Source organism: Ochotona princeps, chromosome 3, assembly GCF_030435755.1.
Source record: "Ochotona princeps isolate mOchPri1 chromosome 3, mOchPri1.hap1, whole genome shotgun sequence".
In the NCBI taxonomy this organism is placed as follows: domain Eukaryota; kingdom Metazoa; phylum Chordata; class Mammalia; order Lagomorpha; family Ochotonidae; genus Ochotona; species Ochotona princeps.
Window position 1 is genome coordinate 89,646,879 of NC_080834.1, and position 23,208 is coordinate 89,670,086.

General features: G+C 47.6%; 1 protein-coding gene across 1 annotated transcript in view; it reads right to left on the reverse strand.

Annotated features, from left to right (window-relative positions):
• Positions 1-19,732: 19,732 nt before the first annotated feature.
• SLC12A8 (solute carrier family 12 member 8) overlaps positions 19,733-23,208 on the reverse strand; it is a 155,737-nt gene continuing 152,261 nt past the window's right edge. The window contains exon 13 of the mRNA XM_058662009.1: positions 19,733-19,954. Coding sequence (XP_058517992.1) covers positions 19,792-19,954 — 163 coding nt within the window. The 3' untranslated portion in view covers positions 19,733-19,791. The remainder of the gene's footprint in view (positions 19,955-23,208) is intronic.

Below are 23,208 nucleotides of genomic sequence, written 5' to 3' on the forward strand. Positions count from 1 at the left end.
TGAGACTTCCATTTGAGATCAGATTCAGGTTCCAGCTGTCTACTGCTGATCCAGTTGCCTTGGAAATCAGGTCCAAGTGGTTGAGTCTTTGGCACTCATTTGGGAGACCTAGAATAGTCATTGCAGTCATCTGGAGAACAATCCAACAAATGGAAGACTGTCTCTCTGTCTCTCTCAAACTTCAAGCTCATCTTGATCCAATATGATCTCATTTTTAACTTTATGGCACCTGCACAGGTTCTATTCTCAAACAAGGCTACAGACATAGATATCAGGGGTTAAGACTTGAACAAATGTTGGAGCATTCAATTTTCTACAATGAAGAGATTTAGAAATACAGCCAGGTGTTGTGTTCTGAGAAGGGTGTTGCTGGAAAATGTTGTTGGTGTGCATATTGCAAAGTGTATCCAAACAACTACAATATTACCAGGCACTAAGTCATTTGGGAGCCCCGTCATATTTGTGGTCTTTCACGGTGAGACACATTGTTCTGCAGTAGCATGACCATAGTTGTAGAGGGTGAAAGATGCATCCGGAAATGCCTAGCCCTGCCATGGGCCCAGCAAGTCTGGAGAGTATCCAGCATCACTGGCTGCTCCATGACATGCTCCCCTTCACTGAGCAGCATCCATCATCTTAGCATCTTTGTCCAAAGCCGAGGTATCTCAACTACCTCCTACCACAGCGAAGATTTCCTTCCCTCCAAGAACAAAGACTCCACAGTGACTCCTACTGCCTTCCTATCTTAGTCTCCATCTCCACATCCCATTCAGCTCTGCCCAGAGATGAGTGAAGAACCACTGGAAACACAAGTTACAGAGCTGGTCCCAACAGCTCTGGGGCTGTAATACAAGAAACAGAATCCAACCCTTCAAAAAACAAACACCTGTTACCCATCACTGTGTTGTTCAAGAGCTCCAGGAAGCACACTGCCTTGGGATTAGGACTGAAGATTGTTAGGAATAAATCTACATCCTGATTTCTGAAACTCCCCTCCACTCCAAGGGGAAGTCTTATTGTCTCCTTTCTGGAATGTCAGGAATGATCTCCTTGGGTCTGCTCTGGTTTGGATTGCTTGCTGGACCCCAGGCCTAGGGAGCCCTCACTGCTTCTCTGCTTGCTGCTGCTGCTGCTGCTGCTGCTGGTCTTCAAGGCCAAGGTGAAAATGTAAACACTGCAAGGCCTCTGGAAATGGACTGGGACCTCCTCCAGGGAGGAAGGGTTGCTCAAGGCTTGGCTAGGTTCCCAAGCCTCATGTACAGCACCAGTGCTGAGCTCCAGCATGCACGGTTTGAGGCGGGTCCCTGAATGACCTTCCGCTTCTTGTCTACCCATCAGAGACAACCACTGCATTCCAAACAAAGTTCCTCTGATAAAACTGGTTACAGCATGTAAACCTTAGCGGGCCAGGAACATTCTCCAGTGCAACAAGATTGTGATAAAGCAGAGCCTTCCAGTGTGCAATATCCTTCCCAGAGCAGGCAGGGAAATTCCTAGAATGCCACGACACTGGGCGATGTGGTCAGGGTCCAGGGAAAGAACAGAGGGGTCGTTCCCATCGGAAGTAGAGGGACCTGGCTGTCTAATTGCCCTATCACCCATCATTCAGCAGCATTTGTTGAGCTGCTTCCCAAGTGCCAGGTCCTAATGAGTCACTGGGAATGCCATGTCTCCATGTGACAGCAAAGCCACCCTTTCAGAAAGAAGTGATGCCTTCCTCCCCCTGAACAGCCCAGGTTATTAGCCAAGGGCAGGAGCCATACCTTCTCTTAACCCAGACCCTGTTACCCCTTTTCCTTTGCCACTCCTTCTCACCTCCCTTGCTTTGTGTGTCTGAGTATTTTCATATTCCTGTATGTACCTCCCACTGGGCCTCTGTTATGGCTTGAATAATATCTTGGGTGTCTCCCAAATATTCATGAATTATAGGGGCTTGATACCCAGTGTCTCGTGTGAATAGAATAAGGACGGAAAGTAGTCCGATGACGATGTCGGAAATGGGGCCTTCGAAAGGGATTCTATTAGATGATGTGACAAAGGTGGAGCCTGTGGTGGAAACACAGTGGCAAAAGGGAAGTCACATGCACGTGGAAGTGAGACATGCTCCTCTTCTCAGCTTCCTGTGTCACCGTGTGGCTCTCTCTCTGCACCTCTTATGTCACCCACTGCCCTCACCAGTGGATGAAAGCCAGATCAATGGAATCTCTGCCCAATCTTGGACTGTGAAGCTCCTAAATGCTGGCATGAAAGCAGGATTGTTTCTGCTCCACTAGCTCCTTGCAGGCGTCTTATTCACAGTGGCAGAAAGCTGGATGCCACAGGCTCCCTTCTGCTGAACTTTCTGGGTGCAGGTGGCTCCTCCCTGGGGCTGTTGCTGGGAGACTCACTCTCCTCTTCCTGTCTCTTTGCGTCACTCAGTGACTTTTCTGGCTCCACAACTTCAACCTCCTCTCTCTTCCTCCCCACCTGGGCTTTTCATGCAACCAATGCATCCCCATTTTTTTTCTTCCTTCCCTTTTCTGCTTCTTCTCCTTATGGAACAGTGTACACACACTTCCGTGCATTTTTTTTTACGTTCATGGACTATACATTCATGTCTCCATTTTTAAAAATTCTTTAAAATCAGTTGAAGAATCGTTAGGCTGTTCTGTGCTGTCTGAAAAGAGCATGTGTGACTATTTCAAAAGTTCAGTTAAACTATGATGTTCACAGGGGACAAAGTACACAGGTAGAGTGCCAGGCAAGCACACCTGGGCAGACACATCTCAGGCTGAAAGATGCTCCAGCTCCCTTCCAGGCATCCTGCTCCATGTGCATCACCACAACCCAGGCTTTCTGGAGCATATGTCAGTGTTTTCTTGACAAAATACAAAATTGTTGGCTATATCTTTTTTGTAAATGGAAATGCTACAATATAAACCCTTTTGTATCCAGCTTCTATTACTCCTCATTCTTCTTCTTTTTTTAACATTTATTTTTACTTATTTGAAAGGCAAAGTTACGGACAGAGAAGGAGAGACACAGGTTCTGTCATGTACTGGTTCACTCCCCAGATGGTCACGATGGCCAAGCTAGGCCAGGCTGAAGTCAGGAGCCTGGAGTTTTTTCTAGGTTTCCCTCTGGAATGCAGGGATCTAAGCACTTGGCCATCTGTAATTGTTTCCCCAGACACATCAGCAGGGAGCTGGATAGGAAGTGAAGTAGCCAGGTCTTGAACTGGCTCCCAAATGGGATGCTGGTGTCTCAGGCGGAGGGTTTACCTGCTTATGCCACAGTGTCAGCCCCGCTGCACATTCTGACAGTGAGCTTCACACGTGCAATTCCACACTGTTGTAATTCCATCATTCTTGCTAGACAGTACCATTATGGGGCTATTCTTCAATTTATTGTCCCTTCTGTCACCAGTAGGCATGGGGGCAGTTTCCATTTGCGGTGATCAGAACATTGATGGAGTTTTTAAAGAAAGATTTATTTTATTGGAAAGGCAGATCTACAGAAAGAAGCAGGTACAGAAACATCTTCTGTCCACTGGTTCACTCCCCAAGTGGCTGCAACAGCCAGAGCTGAGCCGATCTGAAGCCAGGAGCTTCTTCCAGGCCTCCCACATGGGTGCAGCATCCCAAAGCTTTGGGCCATCCTCTACTGCTTTCCCAGGGCACAGTGAGCTGGATGGGAAGTGGAGTAGCCTGGACATGAACCAGCACCTTATATGTGATCCTGGCAGATGCAAGCCACTAGATAGTTATGCTGGCCCTGGATATATCTTTTGATGACATGTATTTTATAATTAGGAAAAAAAGAAAATTGTTTCCACTTAGTAGCCATGTGAAATATCTTCATAAAGGACATCTCAGCTCTCACTCTGGCTTCTCTGTTTTCTAGTTCTAAAACTGGACCAGGGCAGGCATTGGCCATAGTGGTTAAAATGCTTCTTGTGACACCTGCATCCCACACAACATATGCTGGAGCTCAACTCCCAGCACCACTTAGGATTCCAGCTTCCTGCAAATGTGCAGTCTGGGAGCAGCAGATGATGGCAGATGCCTTAGCCCCTACCACCTGCATAGAAGACCAAGATGGACTTCCTGTCTCCTGGCTTTGACCTGTCCCGGCCCCAGCCATTGCAGGCGTTTGAGGAATTAACCAGTGGATGAAAGATTGATCTCTCTCTTTCTCTCTGCATTTCAAATGAGAGAGTGAAAGAGAGAAAATATCTTCCATCTGCTGCTTCACTTCCAAAATGGCCATGGTCAGGACTAGGCCAAGTAGAAGCTTGGAGCTAAGAGCCTATAGCTCCATCTGGGTGCCAGGAACCCAGACACTGGGCCATCTTCTGCTGTCTTCCCAGGTGCACTAGCAGGGAGCTCATGGAAGTAGAGCTGCTGGGACTCAGACTGGTATTCTGATCTGGGATGCTGATATCACAAGCAGCTGCATCACAACACTGGCCCTTTTATGTTTAAAAATGTAGACTCTGTGGCTTTCATTAGGAAAAAAGTTCTCCCCAATTCCTGATTCACTTTGGGCAAGAAAAGAGAAAGCCTCAATCTTTCCATCTCCCAAAAAGTCTATGCTTCATGGCCAAGGCTTGTGCCAACTTTGACCCTTTCCACTTGGCCTTTGAACTCATCGGTGGCTCTATGACCTGTCTAGACCAGGAGCCCCCAATGTCTATGAGCCAAAGAGACTTTAGGAGCAGGTACAGACCGTTTGAGGGGACAGCCCACTCAGGTGGCCAGGACTACATCTGTCTTCAGACAACAGCCCCCTGCCCCATCCACTCCCTTACACTGTCCCTCTGGAAAGGAGAGGGCCTGGATAGAGTACGGGAAGGACCCAGGACCACACACAGAGCTCCTCATCCCAGCCAGTTGAAGGCTCTCTGTCTCTGCCAGCATGGCTCATTTGCTAGTTTCTGGAAGCCACTGCCATCCACACATAGGTGATGGCAGGCCAGGCACTCATCTGCCACAGCTCCCACCAAGTTCTTCCTTCCGAAGCCCTGTAGCCTAAAGAGCTCTGTGTCCTTAGAAAACAGTAACAGGATTTCTACAAGGGGTTCCCCCAGTAGCCAGCCTGGAGGGTATCTATGGACTTCTGCATATGCCCAAGCCTCTATGGAGGGGTTTGAACAGCTGTGCTCAGTGAAGTTGGATGCAAAGCTATAAGACTCCCTGCCCTGGACCTGCTCATCAGGGATGGGAAGAGAAGTGTGGTCCAATGGACAGAAAGCACCTGGAGAAAGATTTTACAGGAGTCAGGCTTTGAGCAGACAGAGGAACTGCCAGGGGAATTGAAAACCACACCTGACACTGCTGATGTGCCATCCTGGCTGGAGACAAGGAATGGGCCTGCCAGGAACCTGCCCATGACTCTGCATCTCAGATCCTGAACACCAGTTTGCCTCAAAAGGGTAGAGCCTCTCCCGGGTAGAGCTCGGCGCCATAGCCTAGCAGCTAAAGTTCTCGCCTTGCATGCACCGGGATCCCATATGGGCGCTGGTTCTAATCCTAGCGACCCAGCTTCCCATCCAGCTCCCTGCTTGTAGCCTGGGAAAGCAGTCAAGGACAGCCCAAAGCCTTGCGACTCTGCACCCATGTGGGAGGCCTGGAGGAGGTTCTAGGCTCCTGGCTTTGGATCAGAGTAGCTCTGGCTGTTGAAGCCACTTGGGGGAATGAATCATTAGATGGAGGATCTTCCTCTCTGTCTCTCCTCTCTGCATATATGACAAATATATATGTAAAATCTTTAAAAAAAAACTCTTGGGTATTGCCAGATAGTGCATTCATGGGGGAAAACCACAGCCTTAAACTGGCGCAGTCAGAAGCAGACACTCTGGGTCAGTTTCCAGCAGTAGGGGCACATGCTCACAGCAGCTGCTTGACACTTAGGCTTGAGGTACCTGCTCTGTGCCAGAGGTATGGTGCTAAGCTCTGGGTATCCAAAGATGCAGGAGACTTTTACCGTCCTTGCCCTTGACCAGCCATCAGATTAGGAACACAGTCCTCTGAGAACACTGACGTGCACCAGGAAGTGCTTTCTCAGACAAGTCACATCACAACGATTCCAGCAGGAGGCTTAGGAGATTCCCAAGTAAAGACAGCAACAGGTTTTTCTGAGTGGAAGAAAGGCTTAGCCAGGGCTCGGTTCTATAGGATATGACAGAGGGAGTGTCAGGAAAGTTTGGGAAGAAGCACAAATTCAAGCATCAAGAAACCTATAGTCTATCTTGCTCTCTGCATTTGAAAAACAAGGCAGAAAGGGGCTGGTATCATGGTGCATCAGGCTAATCCTTCCCCTGCAAGTGCCAGCATTCCACATGGACACTGATTCATGTTCAGGCAGCTCTAAGTCCCATCCAGCTCCCTGCTTATGGCCTGGAAGGCAGTGGAGGATACCCATGTGGGAGTCCTGGAGGAGGTGCCTGGCTCCTGGCTTTGGATCGGCCCTGCTTTGACCATTAAGGCTGTTTGGGGATTGAACTAGCAGATGGAAGATCTCTCTGTGTCTCTCCTTCTTTTTCAAAGTCTGCTTTTCAAATAAAAATAAATCTGTTTTTTAAAATGAGGCAGATAGTGCCAAACAGAAAAGAAGGTGGGAAGCTAGCCCCCAGTTAGGAGCTCACTGTGGTAGTTCAAAACACAGAAGGACCAAGGCCTGGGCCAGGGAACTGACATGGAGACAAGGCTGGAAGCAACCCAAGAGATATTGCTGCAGGAGATAGTGCAATCCACTAACAGAATGGAGGGGGTGGGGGAAGGAGAGTCTAAGACGACCCACATCTATAGCAATTCATTTGAGTCAGCAGGGTAACTGTAATATGGAATTACCAAAGATGGGGACATTGGGGTGGATCCCTGAAATGTCACAAGACTCCAAGGCACCCAAGTGAAGATGTGTCCAAGTGCCAGCCAGAGGGAAGAAGCTGGACTGCAGGAGGCAAGAAGGGGAGGTGGAATATCCTGCCAGGAGCAGTGGGTATCAGTCATATGGCCAGAGAAGGAAGGGTAGATAGCAGAGTCCTGAGCAGATGAGGCACAGCTGGGGACAACCAGGGTCACCCTGGATGGGGCTGGAGACAGGAGGAAGAGGGGCAGTCAGCCACAGGGGCCCACTGAAGGGCTGAGCAGCAGAAGCTGCCGAGGGAGCGAGCAGGCATTCTTAGTGGGAATGCTACGTTTCAGAAGATGTGTTCCCAAGGGCCTGGGTTCTTTCTGCAGAGCACAAACTCCACAGTGGGAGTACAAAGCAGCCACACAAACAATACATGAACAAAAGAATTGTGTCCCAATAACTTAACTTTCAGAAATAGAAAAGGGGTTAAAAAAGGTTAATGTGATGTTATTTCAACTCCACCTTAATAAAAATGCAAACAAAAACAGTCTGTTGGGTTTGATTGGGCCCATGGGCGTAATAAATGTTCTTGTTTAAGAGTAGCATGTGAGTGCCAAACTCAGGGAGACCAGATAGGGCATGGAGACTCAGAAACCGGAGAACTGTGCAGGAAGGGAGGGAGAAGCTGGGGATTGGGGTGAAGGCCAACGGACAGGCAGGCAGTGACAAGAAGAATAAAATGTGTGTATTCAGGTCTCCAGATAAATAGACCCCATACGTGTAAGTAAGCAAGTGCGCACACACGCACACACACTCTCAGGAGGGGTGGTCCAACTCCACTGTCCTTGATGTAACATGTTCTGAACAGGTTGGCCCTGGCCCATTTACAGGACCTGAGAAGAAGTAAGCGCCTCACCACGGTGTGGTTTATTGGTCCCTACATAGAGCAGCAGACACGTTGGCACCAGGCACAGGGTGCTCTGTCCATCACAGAGCCTGGAATGGACGTAGGCAGCCAGTCTCAGACACAGGGCAGCCTGGGACTTTTCTCAAACACCCAAGAATCACCTGGAGGAAGGGGTGTTAGGCCAAGAAGATGCCTAGGAGTCTGCATTTTTTTTAAAGGTTGATTTATTTTGATTGCAGTCAGATATACAGAAAGGAGGAGAGACAAAGAGGAGGATCTTCCATCCAATGGTTCACTCCCCAAGCAGCAACAGTGGCTGGAGCTGCGCCAATCTGAAGCCAGGAGCCTGGAGCCTCTTCCGGGTCTTCCACTCGGGTGCAGGGTCCCAAGGTCTTGGGCCCTCCTTGACTGATTTCCCAAGCCACAAGCAGGGAGCTGGATGGGAAGCGGGGCTGCCGGGAAGAGAACCAGCGCCCATATGGTCTCTTGGCAAATGCAAGGCGAAGACTTCAGTCACTGAGCTACCACATTGGGCCCATAAGTGTATTTTCAAAAGCAACCCAGATGACTTTTCCATCAGAAATCAGGCTTTTATGCCTTCACCTCCAAATGCAGCCATATCAGCGGACAAAGGGATCCTCAAATTTCTTGCTGGAACTGTAATCATAGAATCGGGTCTACCCTCTCTCTTATGTTTCCTCCTCCTTGCCTGTCAGGAAACATCATCTGAGGTTGGTTCTCTTGGGGTAGCATGAGGAGTTCTGAAACACATGAGGGTTTTCCAAGGCCCGGGCTTCATCAATTAAACCATCTACCCAGATCTGATCCAGTGTTCTCCACCCAAAGTGAAAATTCTGTGAACAACTACACTTCTCAGCATACTTTTTGATTGGTTCATTCAAATGCAGTGGAGCCAAGGGGGATCCTAGATTGGCTTGGATGGTAGTACACGTGTGTCTTGAGGATACTGGCATGCACGCAGCACCCTCATCTGAAAATACCAGCACCAAGAAAATTTAGACCAATCTGTATCTATTCCATCCTTGGTGCCACATGATTTTGATGCTCCTAGAGATCAAGTGGGCTTCCCAGGGATAAAAGCTTGCCATCCATTAAGCTGTACAAATGCCCCTGCATAAAGTTCTGAAAACGGAATCTTAAGCATGATGCGAAGAATGGCACAATCATGGGCTTGCGTGTGTGACTGACCCAGGACACAGCTTTGAAGGCTTGACCTTACCCAGGGCAAATCAGGAGATGCCCTCATTTGTGGCCAGTGAGTGAGTGTACCTGTTGTCATCCTGTAGCACAGTGGCAGGGTCCTCTTCCTCCTCCTGAGCCCTCTCACTGGGTAGAGTGTTTGGCTGACAGCACGCAGGACGAAGCACTACAGCACTTCCTGTCCAGGCCCTCCAAACCCCCCAGGATCCTCCATGTGTCTTGTTTTTCTCATCTCACTGGCTGCTGCGAATTCTGAGGATGACTCTGAGGGCACAGGGGATGCTGACTGCATGGTCCTTGGAGGACAGTGGAGAGCAGAGCTTCTCATCCCATTGGGCTTGCACCAGGCTGTGTCCAGAGCCTGAAACATGCCTTACAGTGTTGAATACTAGGTCTGGGCATGCTTGTTACTGCAGCAAGGCCACCCTGACTGACACAGGCAGCTGTCCAGCGAGCAGCACCATGGTCAGATACAGACACTGCCATCTGGAGACTCTGTCCCGGCCACTTCTGGTTTGGGTTCCTATTTGAAGGTGGCAGGGGAGGGGGGGAGTGTACATTCTCTACCTCTGGTCTCTGGATACACATGATACCTGTCACTGCTTGGTGAAGCCTGCCTTTGTCTGAGGGTTACTGCTCAAGCTTTGAAATGTCAGACACTTTCAGGGTTTCCCAGAGCCCATCTGGCATGTTATGTACCACACTGCTGTTCTTGTAAGCCACTGTTCACATGCAGCGAGTCAAGTTCTTCTATTATCATGCCTCCTTGAACAGTGGTTTTCTTTTTTTAATAATCAAACAGGTTGTTATTTTAGAGATTCCCATTCAGAGAACCATCTTAGTTCTTTGGAAGGTGCCCGTAGCCCCCTCTGCTTGGCCAACGCCCATGAGCATCCAGCATCCTCCACTTGGTCCAGCCACCAGAGGTGTCAGATGAGTCCCCTCTGAGAACACAGGCAGCTGGGGTCTTTTTATTTTAGATTTACTTATTTTTATTTGAAAGGCAAAGTTATAGTGCAAGAAGGAGAGAGATCTTCTATCCATTGGTTCACTCTCCCAATAGGCTGCAACAGCTGGAGCTGAGCTGGTCTGAAGCCAGGAATCAGGAACTTCTTCTGGGTCTCCCACATGGGTGCAAGTGTCCAAATACTTGGTCCAACTTTTGCTACTTTCCCAGGCCATTAGCAGGGAACTGGAAGGAAGTTCAGATCAGCTGGGACTTGAACTGGCACCCATATGAGATGCTGATGCTATAGGTGGAGGCTGGAGATCTTTTTTGCTACCTGTGTTGCCTTTTATTTGAATGGACCTTTTCCCAAGAGGATTTGACCGAAGCTGCTACCTCCCATCTCAAGTTGACAAGCTAGCATTTCTTTGTGCTTGTGAGAGCCCTGGGGGCATCTCTCCAAGTTGCAGCCTTTCCTGGGTTTCACAGAAGCTCAGTTTAGAATACTACTGGCCCCACTCCATCTTGACAGCTTAGCCTTGCCCCCAAGCATCTTGGTGGACCTTGAATGGCACACACAGCAAGAAATGGCAATGTCTTATTTGTTCTAGGATAGGCCTTGGCTCAAAATGACCAGGGAGTGGGGTGGGTATCTGGGAAAATTCCCAAGACTCCGTGAAGGGAGTGGGATCAGGGAGTGGATGTACAGAGGAAGGGTCCAGGGAAGTGGCTGGTGACTTCAGTGGGCTGAGGGGGTGGGCTGACAGACAGGGAAAGAGCAGAAGTAGCAGCTTGGCCATGCCATTGAAGGGTAGCTGTGTTGGTTCCCCTGACTCAGGCACACCATGGGTTTCCTGCTGTTGGCTCGTGAATGCCCCACTGTGTGAGCAGATCTCAAGGTCCAGCACAGCCTCCCGAAGCAGCAGGATGCTGCTTTGCTCGAAGATGCCAGGCTAGCAGGTGCCAAGAAGCACTGTAGTTTTAATGAGATTTCTGCTTTCTTTTTCCATGTTATCCACAGCACATGCCACAAAAGCAGAGGAAGGGGAAGGAGAACCCCCTACAGCCCTGTCCTCATCTTCTCCCTACCCGGGTAGGACGCCTGGCTTCCTGAGGAGGCAGGCCAGTGCAATTTCCACTTCGAAGTTGAGAAGAGTTAAGAAGCCTGCTCCAGGTCCCAAAGCCAACACACAGTAGAGGCAAAGTTCCAACAGATTTTTCTTCCCCAAATTGTGTGAATCTGCAACGAGGACCCAATTTCTTGCCAGGGGAGACAGCCTGAAAATGGAAGGGGCAGAAGGGTTGTGGAGGTGAGGGTCAGCTATCACTTGTGGGGTTCTTCTGCCTCATTTGTCTTTATGCACTTCATCCCCTTAGTTTGAATCTTGCCAAATCCTTTTACCATCCTGCTTCCTGCCTCCTCCGTGAAGTCTCTGGGATCCCTGCCTCACATCGTGTCTCCTTGGCCTGAGTGAATTCATCTTGGCCAGGCTGCTTGGCTGTGTGACTGTGCTCCACAGGCTGCACATGCAGTGTCCTAGCCATCTGCTGCATGGGCAGCTTCACGTGCCTTCCTGGAGCTCAGGTGCAGGCAGTCAGTGTAATGGCCCTCCAGAGACAGCCACTCCATGATCCTCCAGGGCCTGGGAATGTGCTGCTTGCCTGGGTTGCCAGGGGTGGTGCAGGTGTGATTGAGCCAAGGCTCCTCACATGGGGAGAGCTTGCTGGCATATCCAGGTGGGTCCTCAGCCACCAGTGCAGATGGCTGACTTAGAAGGTGGGCGGTGCTATGAGCAGGGGACCTGAGCAACCTCTAATTGGAAAAAGAAAGGAACCAGGTTTCCCCTCCCCCTGCTCCCACCAGGGCCTCCCAGAGAAGCACAGCCCTGAGATAGTGTTTTGGACCTCCCCAAGGATGAGAAAACAAATTTGACTTGTTTGAACCCATGGAATGTGTGTTAACTTGCTCCAGTGGCGGTGAGCGAGCAGCACATCAGACTGCCCACACTCATTCCCTCGCTAGCTATCTTGAGGCTGCCCCCACGTGACCCATTCCCAGGAGTTGCTAGTACCATTGGTTACCTGCTCCCAGGGCGGGAGGAGCTCAAGTGACTGGTCCCTGCCCCTCCACTGGCTTGAGTCATCTTGACAGCAGGGAGCCCTCCACACAGACTGCCAGGCACGTGTCAGGCAAAGAGGACACCTCAGGATCTCCCCACCCTGGATCAGAGGAATTTATTCTTTAATCAAAGCCCTATACAATTGTGGGAATGGTTTATTTTTTGAAATCTGTATTTGAAAGGTAGAGTGACACAGCAACAGAGAGAGAAAGAGATGCTCTATCCACTAGTTCATTCCCCACAGTGTCACAACGGCCAGGTTCTGGGCCAGGCCAAAGCCAAGAGCCAGGAGCCATTCTCTTCTTCCACGTGGGTGATAGTAGCCCAAGCACTTGAACCAATTTCTGCTGTTTTCCTTGGCACATTAGCAGAGAGCTGGATCAGAAGTAGAACAGTTGGGACTTGAACCTACACTCTTAATACAGGATGCCTGTGCTGTGTTCTGAAAGCAAGTGGCAGTTTACCCTACTGCACCACAATGCTGGCTAGGTGGGAAATTTCTGGTCCTACAATTTTTATGGCACAATCCTGACCCCAAGCCATCTTTCAAGGATTTTCCCCACTTCAAAGCTGCACCCCTGCTGATGTTCTGCGAGTCTTAAATACATGAGTTGCCATTCATGCTTCCACCTCTTCACCTTTGATTTCACAATCCCTCATCTCTGACCACTAGCTCCTTGGGGGTAGTTTATCTCCTCTCCAGGGAGTTCATCTTGTTTACTGTTAGAGTGGGCTGGGGTCTCTCTGATGCTGTGTCTGCCTCTGTCACTGCTCCCACTGCTGCTGAGGTCCATCTTAAAACTCTCCTCCCTTGTTCCACTCAAGCACTGCCTTCCAGCACAGAGGGAACACTTCTGCTTCTCCACCTGTCAATGTGATTTGTTCCGCCTACTTCTAGGAGGGAAGAAGCCACTGGGACTGGCCAGAGCTTGGCCATGGTTCCCAGAAGGGCAGGGTTCTGAATTGAAAAGTCATGTGCAGTCACTTAGTGAGCTCTGCCTTGGTGTTGCTGAATGCTGGCCAGAGTCTTGCTTGACTCCGTCCCATTATCCAATGGAGATGGAGAAGTGGGTTCTTCAAGAAAAAGAAAGTCAGATGGAACTCCAGCTGCCTTTTCCACCTCAGCCCTTAACAAAAGCCTTGCATCCTTCCCTGGTCTTCACAACTAAGCTGGGATGCTGTTCCCCATCCTTAACTCTCCTCCCTCATTCAGAAACCTGGAGGAAAGGAGAGGTCATGGGATCCTGACCCTTAAGGAACTACTCTGATTCATAATGGTTTATGAGAGAAGCAGCTGCTGGATAGGCCATACACCTTGTCAGCTGCACTCCCAGAGACAATTGGGAAAATTATCCCTGTCTTGATTTCTAGCTCGGTGTTTAAGAATTCTCTTGGATGGGACTGTACTAATTGAAAGTCTGAGGGGGTTGGCTGATGACTTCATTTACATCTGCAGGGCTTATAACCATCAATCAATATGACAAAGCTCTGAGAGTGGTGAGGTGTCCCTGGCCCAGGGGAGGTGGCTTCTGGCAGCCTGGCACCTATTGTAAGTGTTCTGTTGCTCCAGCCATGTGTACATGACCAGCTGAATGGATGGGTGGGTGATCAATGGTAAGTGCCTAGGTGGTGGGTGGATGTATCATTGGCAGGGTTAGGTGACAGCCTGGTCTGAAGAGAGAAGTTGTTGGTCCCACAAGGCCTGCTATAGCCTCTGCTCATTCAGACTTTGTTACCTATAAGTGTAGATTCCTTGGTAAAACTTTTAGGCCAGGAATCTGCCTCCCTGTCTATTTTAGATGTTGCTCACTCCTATAAGTACTGATAGGGACAAGATGCCTGAGTCAACTCTTACATAAATAAACCCTGATGAATGATCTTGCAACACTCACTCTACCTTGCTGAAAGCCTGTTCTTACTGTAGACCTCTGTCACTAGATGGGTTATATATGACACCTCCATGAGCCACCTCACAGCCTCCCTGCCCCACCTGACCCTGGAGCTGAGGCCACTTGCTTCCCTCTAGCTACTATGGTCACAATCAATCTACGTGAGATACAGCTAGTTTCTGTCTGCTGTAGAGCTGCCAGGCACTCAGACACAAATCACCATGGAGGGGTTGGCGGGGCCCACACAAAGACTAGTCTTGGATGATGGGAAAGCAGCAGCAGTAAATCCTGACCCCACCCTCTCTCCAGCAGGGGATCCTGGGATTCCAGGGGCTTCTAAGAGGAGTAAGCAGAGTCCAGCACAATGGCTCAACCGGCTAATCCTCCACTCCCGCATCAAACATCTCAGTATGGGCTCCAGTTTGTGTCCTGGCTGTTCCACCATTGATCCAGCTCCTTGCCTGTGGCCTTGGAAAGCAGCAGAGAATGATCTATGGCCTTGGGACCCCGCACCCACTTTAGAGACCTGAGTGCTGGCTTCGGATCAGCTCAGCCCCAGCCATGAACGCCATTTTGGGGAGTGAAGCAGTGGATGGATGATATTTCTGTCTTTGCTTCTCTCAATAAATCTATCTTTCAATTAAAAATGAATAAATAAATATTGAAAAAGACTAAGCATTCAGTGGAAAGTGATGTTAAATGGTGGCCAACACCTTCTCTGCTTCACTCTTCACCTCTTCCACTCCCCAGTGAAGCAGAGATCACAAACTTCTGCTTTGTAGGGGGATCCAGGCTAAGACTTGATTGATTTAACCATCCAATAATCCAGTTATAGTTAAATACAAGATTGTTGAACTTCATCAGGGCGGTCAGCTTTCTTAGCACCTTCCCCCAATCTCGACCATGAGCTCTTTGTTCTGGCATCCCCATCTGGAGTATAAGGGAATTCTTTACAAGGACCCATTTTGCTCCTATTCTTTTCTATGCAATTACTCAGGGAGGGTACTCTTCCTGGTTATTGGAATATTCTACTACCCGTGGCTGTCTGCTTCAGTTCCATTGTTTTAAAATGCAGTACTATGCTTTTGTAGAACAAGACATTTTTATAGCTTTGAAGCAGAATTCAAAAGAGCAAAACATAGATTTAGTAAAGCATCCTACATAGCTGAAAAATAGATTTCCACATTGTATCTACTGGTAAAGAATTTGCAGGTTGATTGAGGATCTTGAATCAGACAGGCAGGAAGGAGTAGGTCATTATCCTAGATTATCTGGGTGGGTCTGAAAGGCGATCACATGCATCCCTGTATCAGAGTGATAAAGGCTGACTTCACACACACAGAAGGCAGTGTAGGGAGGGACTGAGGATATTCTGAAGACTGGGTTATCAGACCACAAATCAAGGAATGCTGGCTACCACCAGAACCCAGAAGATACGGGAAAGGAACACTCAACTTCACCACTGCTCAGCCCTGACAACTTGATACTTGCCCAGACGGCCAATAGCAGACTTTTAGCTTCCAGAATTCTGAGACAGGAATTTCGTGTTGTTTTTTGAGCCAAGTGTTTTTTTTCACTCCTTTTCTTTTTTCTCTTTTTAAAATGATTATCATTTTATGATACAGTTTCATAGGTCCTGGGATGACACAGCCAACAGTTTCACTGGGAGTCCATCCTCGATCCAGAAGCAGAGATACATACTGCACCGTATCCTCACATCTGGACATGTCAATCTCCATTACACAGTCACTATACATCCCCCCAAATGAAAAGCCACAACAAAATCAACAGGAAGAAAAACAGAAATTTACAATGCTATGGAGTTAAACAACATGCCACTGGATATGATAGTCTCCATTACACAGTTACTACACATCCGCTTAAATGAAAAGCTGCAAAACAAAATCAACAACAGAAAGAAAAAAAAGAAATTTACCATGCCATGCAGTTAAACAACATGCTACTGAATGACTCATGTGTTGCTGAAGAAATGAAAATCAAGAACTTTCCTGAAGAAAATGATGCTACTGTATGTCTATCAGTCAGTAACGAATTTAATGAGAAAAAAAGTGTTTTGAAGAGATGAAGGTAAAAAAATAAATAAATAAAAATCCATGATACAGTTTACACTAACCTTTCTTGGTGAGATGTATCTTCTGTAGGCAACAAATAGATGGGTCTTGTGTTTTTAATCCAGTCTACTAAACTATGACATTTGATTGATGAATTTTAGCCATTTACATTCAGGGTTAATATGAATGGCTGGTAATTTTGTTCTGTCATTTTAGCAATGGGTTGTTCATCCATTTAGTCTTGTTATTTTACTGGGATGTTCTTCACATTTGCGTTTGGTTTTGGTGGGTGCTATTCCTTTTCTCTGTCAAAAGAATATTTTTAAGTATCCTTTGTAGGGAAGATTTAGAAGAGGCATATTCTTTTAACCTTTTTTTTTTTTCACTGTGGAAGAATTGTATTTCATTTTCAAAGACAAAGGAAAGCATTGCTGGGTACATTATCCTGGGCCAACAATTTTTTGCTTTTAGAATCTGGAATATGTCCCTCCATTCTCTTCTGGCCTGTAGAGTTTCCTGTAAGAGGTCTCCTGTGAATTCAATTGCCATTCCACTGTATGTCAACTGGTTTTTTTCACACATTTAAATGTACACATTTAAGGCTCTCTTCCTTATGTTCATTTGAAGATAGTTTGATTATCATGTGTTGTGGTGAAGATTGTTTTTGTACAACCTTGTTGGGAGGAGTTTTGTGCCCCTCCTGGATGTTGTTTCCCAGTCTTTGTCCAGATTAGGGAAATTTTCTTTTATTATTTCATTAAATACATTTTTAAGCCCAGCTTCTCTTTCTGCATTTCCTACAACTCCCATAACCCTTACATTTGGCCTTTTAACAGTCTCTCTTAATTTTTGAATACTTTTTTTTTTTAGCTTGACCCAGCTCTGTTTCCAGCTTTTGGATTGCTTCTCCATTGTGAGAAGAAATATCTTCCAATTCTGAGTTTCTTTCTCAGAATTCTAGTCTTCATTCTATTATTGAGACTTGCTACTGCATTTTTAATTGGTTCTATTGTGCCCTTCATTTCCAATAATTTGGAATGATTTTGTTCCAGTGCTGTTACTTCCTGTGTGACATACTGATTACTTTCCTGCATGTGCTTCCCATTGTTAAGAAGCTTTGTAACAAGTGTTTTGAATTCTGTACCCGATTTTCTCGATGTCTTCCTCAGTTAATTCTGAGGTTGGCAAAGGTTTTGCTCCTTCAGTAACATTCATTGTGCCTCTGTCTCTTCTGCTCTTGGTCATTGTACTTCTGCTTAGCAGTTTCTTCACCTCGGGACAGGTTTCTAAATTATGTCACCCACAGGTTTGAAATTCAATATTGCTTATTGTGTTTGGTACATGTTTCTTTGTTTGCAGTCACTTGGGCCACCCCCTCCAATGAGGTTCAGATCTGGGCTCTTATGTTAGACTTCCACCATGGTCTCCACAGCACCAGCTCCTGGCTCAGCACTCTACCTCCTGTGATCCTGTTCTGTTCCTTTTTTTTTTTTTTTTTTTTTTTAAGATTTATGTATTCTTATTGGAAAGTCAGATTTACAGAAATCTGAGAAAGAAATCTGAAAAGGCAGAGACATAGAGAAAGATCTGCTGGTTCACTCCCCAAGTAGCTGCAATGATTGGTGCCAAACCAATCCTAAGACTGGAGCCAGGAGCTTCTTCCAGGTCTCCTACGTGGGTGCAGGGTCCCAAGGCTTTGGGCCATCCTCATTTCTTTTCCCAGGCCATAGGCAGGGAGCTAGAAGGGAAGTGGAGCTGCTGGGATTAGAACCAGCACCCATATAGGATCCCAGTGCATGCAAGGTGAGGACTTTAGCCACTAGGCTATCATGCCAGATCCAAGCCAAATGCTTTGTGTAATTCATGACAGCAACCACTGGAAGCAAGTGCAGCTTCTTCTTCAAAGGGTTTTTGGTGATCATTTCATCCAGCCCCTCATGACTACCGTGTGCCCCAGTGTGGTGTTTTTCACCCCCACACTTAGCCTATGGCTGAGTCAAAGTTTGTGTTCTCAAAGTTAATCTCCGGTGATGCTTGGGAATTTTGTTCTTAACCAAATCCAGACTTTGTGAACAGCCACCATCATGAGACCTCATCTCCCAGGAATGAATGGTATGATTGAACTGGCCCCTCCCCAGGTACTTCCCAGCTCTCACCTGCTCTAAAAACCCCTTCCATCCAACAGGTCAGTGCCGTTCAAAACATGGTTCTGAGGAACTTATTGAAGATGTGAAGTCCACGACTACACTCCCCAAATCACCAGATAGAAAGATTAGGGGCGAGGTATAGAAATCTGACCAAGAAAAACTTATTTATTTATTAGAGAGAGGGGAAAGGCATGAAGGAGAGAGTGGTGAAGAAACAAAGGAATAAAGAAGAGAGAGAATGTGTGTGTGTGTCTATGTGTGTTCGCACGCGCATGTGTGTGTGTAAGAAGGGAGAGCAGAATGAATGGGGGAGAGAGATAATATCTGCTAACTCACTCCCCAGATTTTTGTAAACACTGGGACTGGGCGAGGACCTCAGTTAGAGCTGGGAATTCAATTCAAGTTTCCCACACGATGGCAGGAATCCAAATCCTTCAGGCACCACCACTGTCTCTCAAGGTTTGCAGGAAGCTGGAGGCAGGAGGCAGAGCCAAGTCAAGAGCCCCAGAATTTCAGCATGGGATGCAGCCACCCTGACTGGTGTCTTCACCACTAATATCTGCCCCAGTCTGCACTTGGAACAACCACTGTGATTTACAGCATGCTGATCAGATAAAGTCTACTGAGAAGTGACTCAAATACTTTCCTCCATGACTCAGTGACCAAAGCTCAAAGTCAGGTACTGAACTTAGCTAAAAGAAGTCATGGCCCAGGTGCCCTCCCCAGAGCCTTCCCAGCCCTCACTGTGGACACTTCTGAACAATGCCGTGCTGGTCTCTCAGATGAACCATGGTGAGTCCTGTCTCCTCAGTGGCCATTCATGACACAAGGCAGCAGAGACCACAAACAACCTGTGAGCGCATCTGTTAGTGTGGGCCAATTCATAGTAAGTCATCTTTTAAATGACAAAGACTTTCATTAAGCCATAATAGCTGACAGACACCTGTACTATTGGATCCTGCAATTATTCTGAGGATAATCCTTTATGCCTGTACATATAACCACAAGATTCACTATAGACATGGATGTGATAGCAAAAGACTGGGGAAAATCAAGGTGCCCATCACAGTGGAACTGGTAGAATAAATCATAGCATGCCATACAACAAGACACAATGAGGAAGCTGCATCCGGACTGATATGGAAATATCTCCAACATACAGTTTAATGGAAAAAAAAGCAAGGTGCAGCACCCATGGCTACCTCTGTGTATTAAAAGGGGAGTGGTCAGAGTCCACATTCCAGTGTGACTGTATGTTCAGAAGGACAGCAGGAAGTGCGTATGAGAATGTGGATGTCTCTGGTCGGGGAAGGAGCTGAGCAGAAGGGATAGGAGTGAGATTTCACTCTCTCACCGCCCCCCCAGTATATTTTGGGGTTTGGAACCATGTGTGTAGCTTCTTTATTAAATAAATAAATTTAGTTTAAAATGAGCATTTATTGAAGCTCTCAGAAATAGCAAGGTGTGGTTCCCCACTTCTGGCAGTTTTGGTGTCCGGGCAGATGGGGAGCTCTTTCTAAGGTTACCGAGGGTAGACTCGGGGCTCTCAGCCATCGTCTAAAGCAGTGGGAAGGGCGGGTCTTGGGGTTTCCAGCCGAGGAGAAGCAGCACCACCCAAGGTCCGGGCTCCGGGCCCAAGGGTCCCAGTGCGACTTCTAGTACCGAGGCATCAGTTGTTCCCGACTCACAGAGGAGGCGTGGTGGTAGCGATCCCGGGAAGCGAAGTCAGCATTCTCCTGAGTGAGTTGGGTCATTGCCATATCAACCCTGGCGGGGGACGGCGCCAAAATGATCTGTTCCTGGGGGGGCCGCAAGCTCCTTCAGGGAGAGAGAGACAGAAAGAGACCCAGAGGGTGGTAAGGAGCGAAGAGCCAAGTGGAGACCAGGGAAGGTAAGTCTGTTCTGGTCAGGGTGAACGCCTGCAGACCATCCGTTGCGCACATCCCTGAGCAGGGTCTGAAATGCTGCCCATGTAGGCCTCAGAAGCTGCTAGGGAGGACAGCTTCTGAACAACGTGGGGCAGTCTTTAGAAAAGTTCATGAAAAGTGGGCATTATGAAAAACTAAACAGATCGCAACTTTCTGTGCCACAATAAACCTATGCTTTAATGTCACTTTTTCCACGAGTGTTTTTGAAGTATCCTCACAGCAAATTTTAAAAGGAGCATGCTCACTACCCTTCTTAAGCAGAAAAGCATAAACAATATACACATGGTAGGAGAAAAGCTACCATGAGGACTTTTGCCTTCCAAATGGTGTCATATTAGGGCTCTGGAGCTTTTCTTCTTCTTCTTCTCTTCTTCTTTTTTTTTTTTTTTTTGTCAAACGAAGTGATAGAGCAGAGAAGCTGGGTGATTAGGAGAGCAGGAAGGGCAAGTTTCTCCTGACAGCTTGGAAAGCAAGTTGGACCAGAAATGGATTCCCAGAGCCACAGTCACAAGGGAAATAGCGAAAAGACGAGTTGCATAGGTTTTGGAGAGAAAAGGTGGTCTCCAGGCAAACGGCGAGTCCCGAGGAGCTCTGCATTCAGATACAGCGGGAGGAAGCCTACGGTAGAGGACATGCGAGAGAACGGAGGAAGCCAAGCTCAGACAGGTAGTCCCCGCAGCTGCAGCACACAGAAACAGCCACGGCTCCATCACCAATCTGCTTAGTGGCCTCAGGAGACCTCTTGACCTCCTTACACCTGCATTTGCTCATCTTCCCAGCTCGCTGCCAGGCCCAGCGGTCTGTGGGAGGGCCTGAAGTCATGAGTTAGGCAATGAAGTGCCTCTTCACCATTTTACTCTTAAAGAATTGTGTCTGTTGCTCATAGTCAAGTTCAACTGTTTCCATCCGGAACAGATATGAGAGCCGTAAAAACGTAGATGTTTATTTTCATCAATTGATTGAAGCAGAAAAGTTTTAACTAACACTCTGGCAAAATGTTACACTACTGAAGTTCCGATCACCTGATTAAAGGTGTGCCAGCCATTTGGTGAGAAGTGATCTAAATTACAGAAGTGGGAGGGTTCTGGGAATGTGGCTTCTGTAAAAGCTGCAAAAGCTAAGGTTAGGGAGTGGGACTGTGGCACAGCCATTGAGATTAAGTGGGTGCTGCCCATATCCCCTAGCAGAAGGCATGCTTCAGTTCTGGCTCCCCTGCTCCTAATTCCTGCCCTGCAGGCTGGCAGCCTGGAAGGCAGGACATAATGGGCTCAAGTACTCATGTCCTTCCCACCTTTGTGGGAGACCCAGACTGAGTTCCAGGCTCGTGGCTTTGGCCTGGCCCAGCCCTGCCTGGTGAGAGCATTTGCCAAGTGAAGCAAGAGATGACAAATATTTCTTGCCCTTCAAACAAAATAATAGTAATTTTTAAAAATATGTAAGTAAGGTTAGAAAGGGACACAAAATGTCAAATCAATCAAGTCAGTATTTGTACCAATGCCTTTAAAAAAAAGACGAAACCATCACATTCTTTTGAGTTGGGAGTAATAACATATTTCACTTTCTAGTCTAGAATGGCTTAAGAACTCTTATTTGGACAGTTGCTATGGTTCCAGGAGAGAAAGCCTTCTCAAGGTCAGGATTAGCATCACATTGTTGCAGATGTAAGAGGGAGTAATAGAGCAGATTTTTCTGCCCAAACCCAGAAGGACACAGAGGTTTGAAGGATGTTTGGAGCTGCAGGGAGGGGAAAGTTCAAAGCTACAGAATAGAAAACATAGCAGCCTGCTTTTTATTTTGAAATGAATCATCATCCTGAACATTGCAGAATGTCTCCCAGGAGCCACGGCAAGGCCAGGGGTAGATGGCGACTGCCCACTTCCACTTGACTTCTACTCCAGCCCCAACACCTGTCCTTTCCCAAGAGCCATCTTTTACACAGCTCTGCAGGGGGAACCTCAAGACTCCGGAGTGCAACAAAAAGAGTGGTCACCTCCAAGGCCACGGTTGGCCTTACAGCAAGAAAGGACTAAAAAATGTTCTTGTTAATCAGACAAGGCCAAACACTCTCACCCACACAGTACTTTTCAGCTTCAAAATCCGTAGGCAGCATCAACATAGCATCTGCTTTCAAGAGAGCCCTGTTGGCCCTCAGGGTAAGAGACCAATACTGATGTGTTGTGAACTGAATCACTGAGTCACCCAACCTTGGACCTCACCCTCCTTGTAGCTCCACACAGGACATGTAGCCCAGCTAGCCTCGGCAGGTGATGATGGGTAGCCCCTCCTTCCAAACTCCAGCCTCAGTCCCTGGGTCCCAGGTCATGGTTTCTGCAGCCCCTGATCTTTTTTGTTTGTTGTCATCATCCCAAACTCTAACACTGAGGTTTTATTTCTTGTAGCAATTTAAATTGATTGGTGGTTCTTGAAAAGGACTGTCTTGAAAAGGACTCTGGGAAATGGAGGGTTAGTGTTTGGTGGGCCTGGGGTTTCAGTGTGGAAAGCTGAAAGGTCCTGGATTGGGGATGATGGTTGGACCACAATACAGATGTACAGAACACCACCGGGCCATCAACTTTTAAGTGGTTACGGTGGTGGATTTTATGTTGCATGTGTATTTTGCCACAGCAACAATATGAGAGAAAATAGAAGACTCTGCATGTACATCTGGGACCAATGGAAAAGGGTCCCAAGATCCATTAGCAATGTCTTGGCATGGGAGTTGGGAAATACTGGCAAGTGCATCTAGAGTTGCAAAAACAAACCAACCAAAATGAAACCAGATAAACACTGGGTGGGGTTCTGCCCGGATATTCCCAGCCTGACGCCTTGGCTGCTGACACAGAAAGTGGACAGAGGGTAGAGGTCATTCTTGAGGATCCCAAGGCTTTTGAAGTTGAGAAAGCATTGGCAGTGTGAGAGCTGGAAGAGGAAGGACATTGGGGCGCCTGGTTAAGCTGGCCTTCTCTCTGGAGCCTTCTGCTTCTCAGAGCGGTGTATCTGCCTTTCCTGGTATCTAGACACTGAGGATCTCTGCTTGACTTCTGAACTCAGCCTCTGCATTCTCACCAAGAAGGTCATGTCCACCGCCCCCTGAAGTGAGATGCAGGAATGGAAGCCCTAGGTTCACATTGCCTTTGAGTTCTG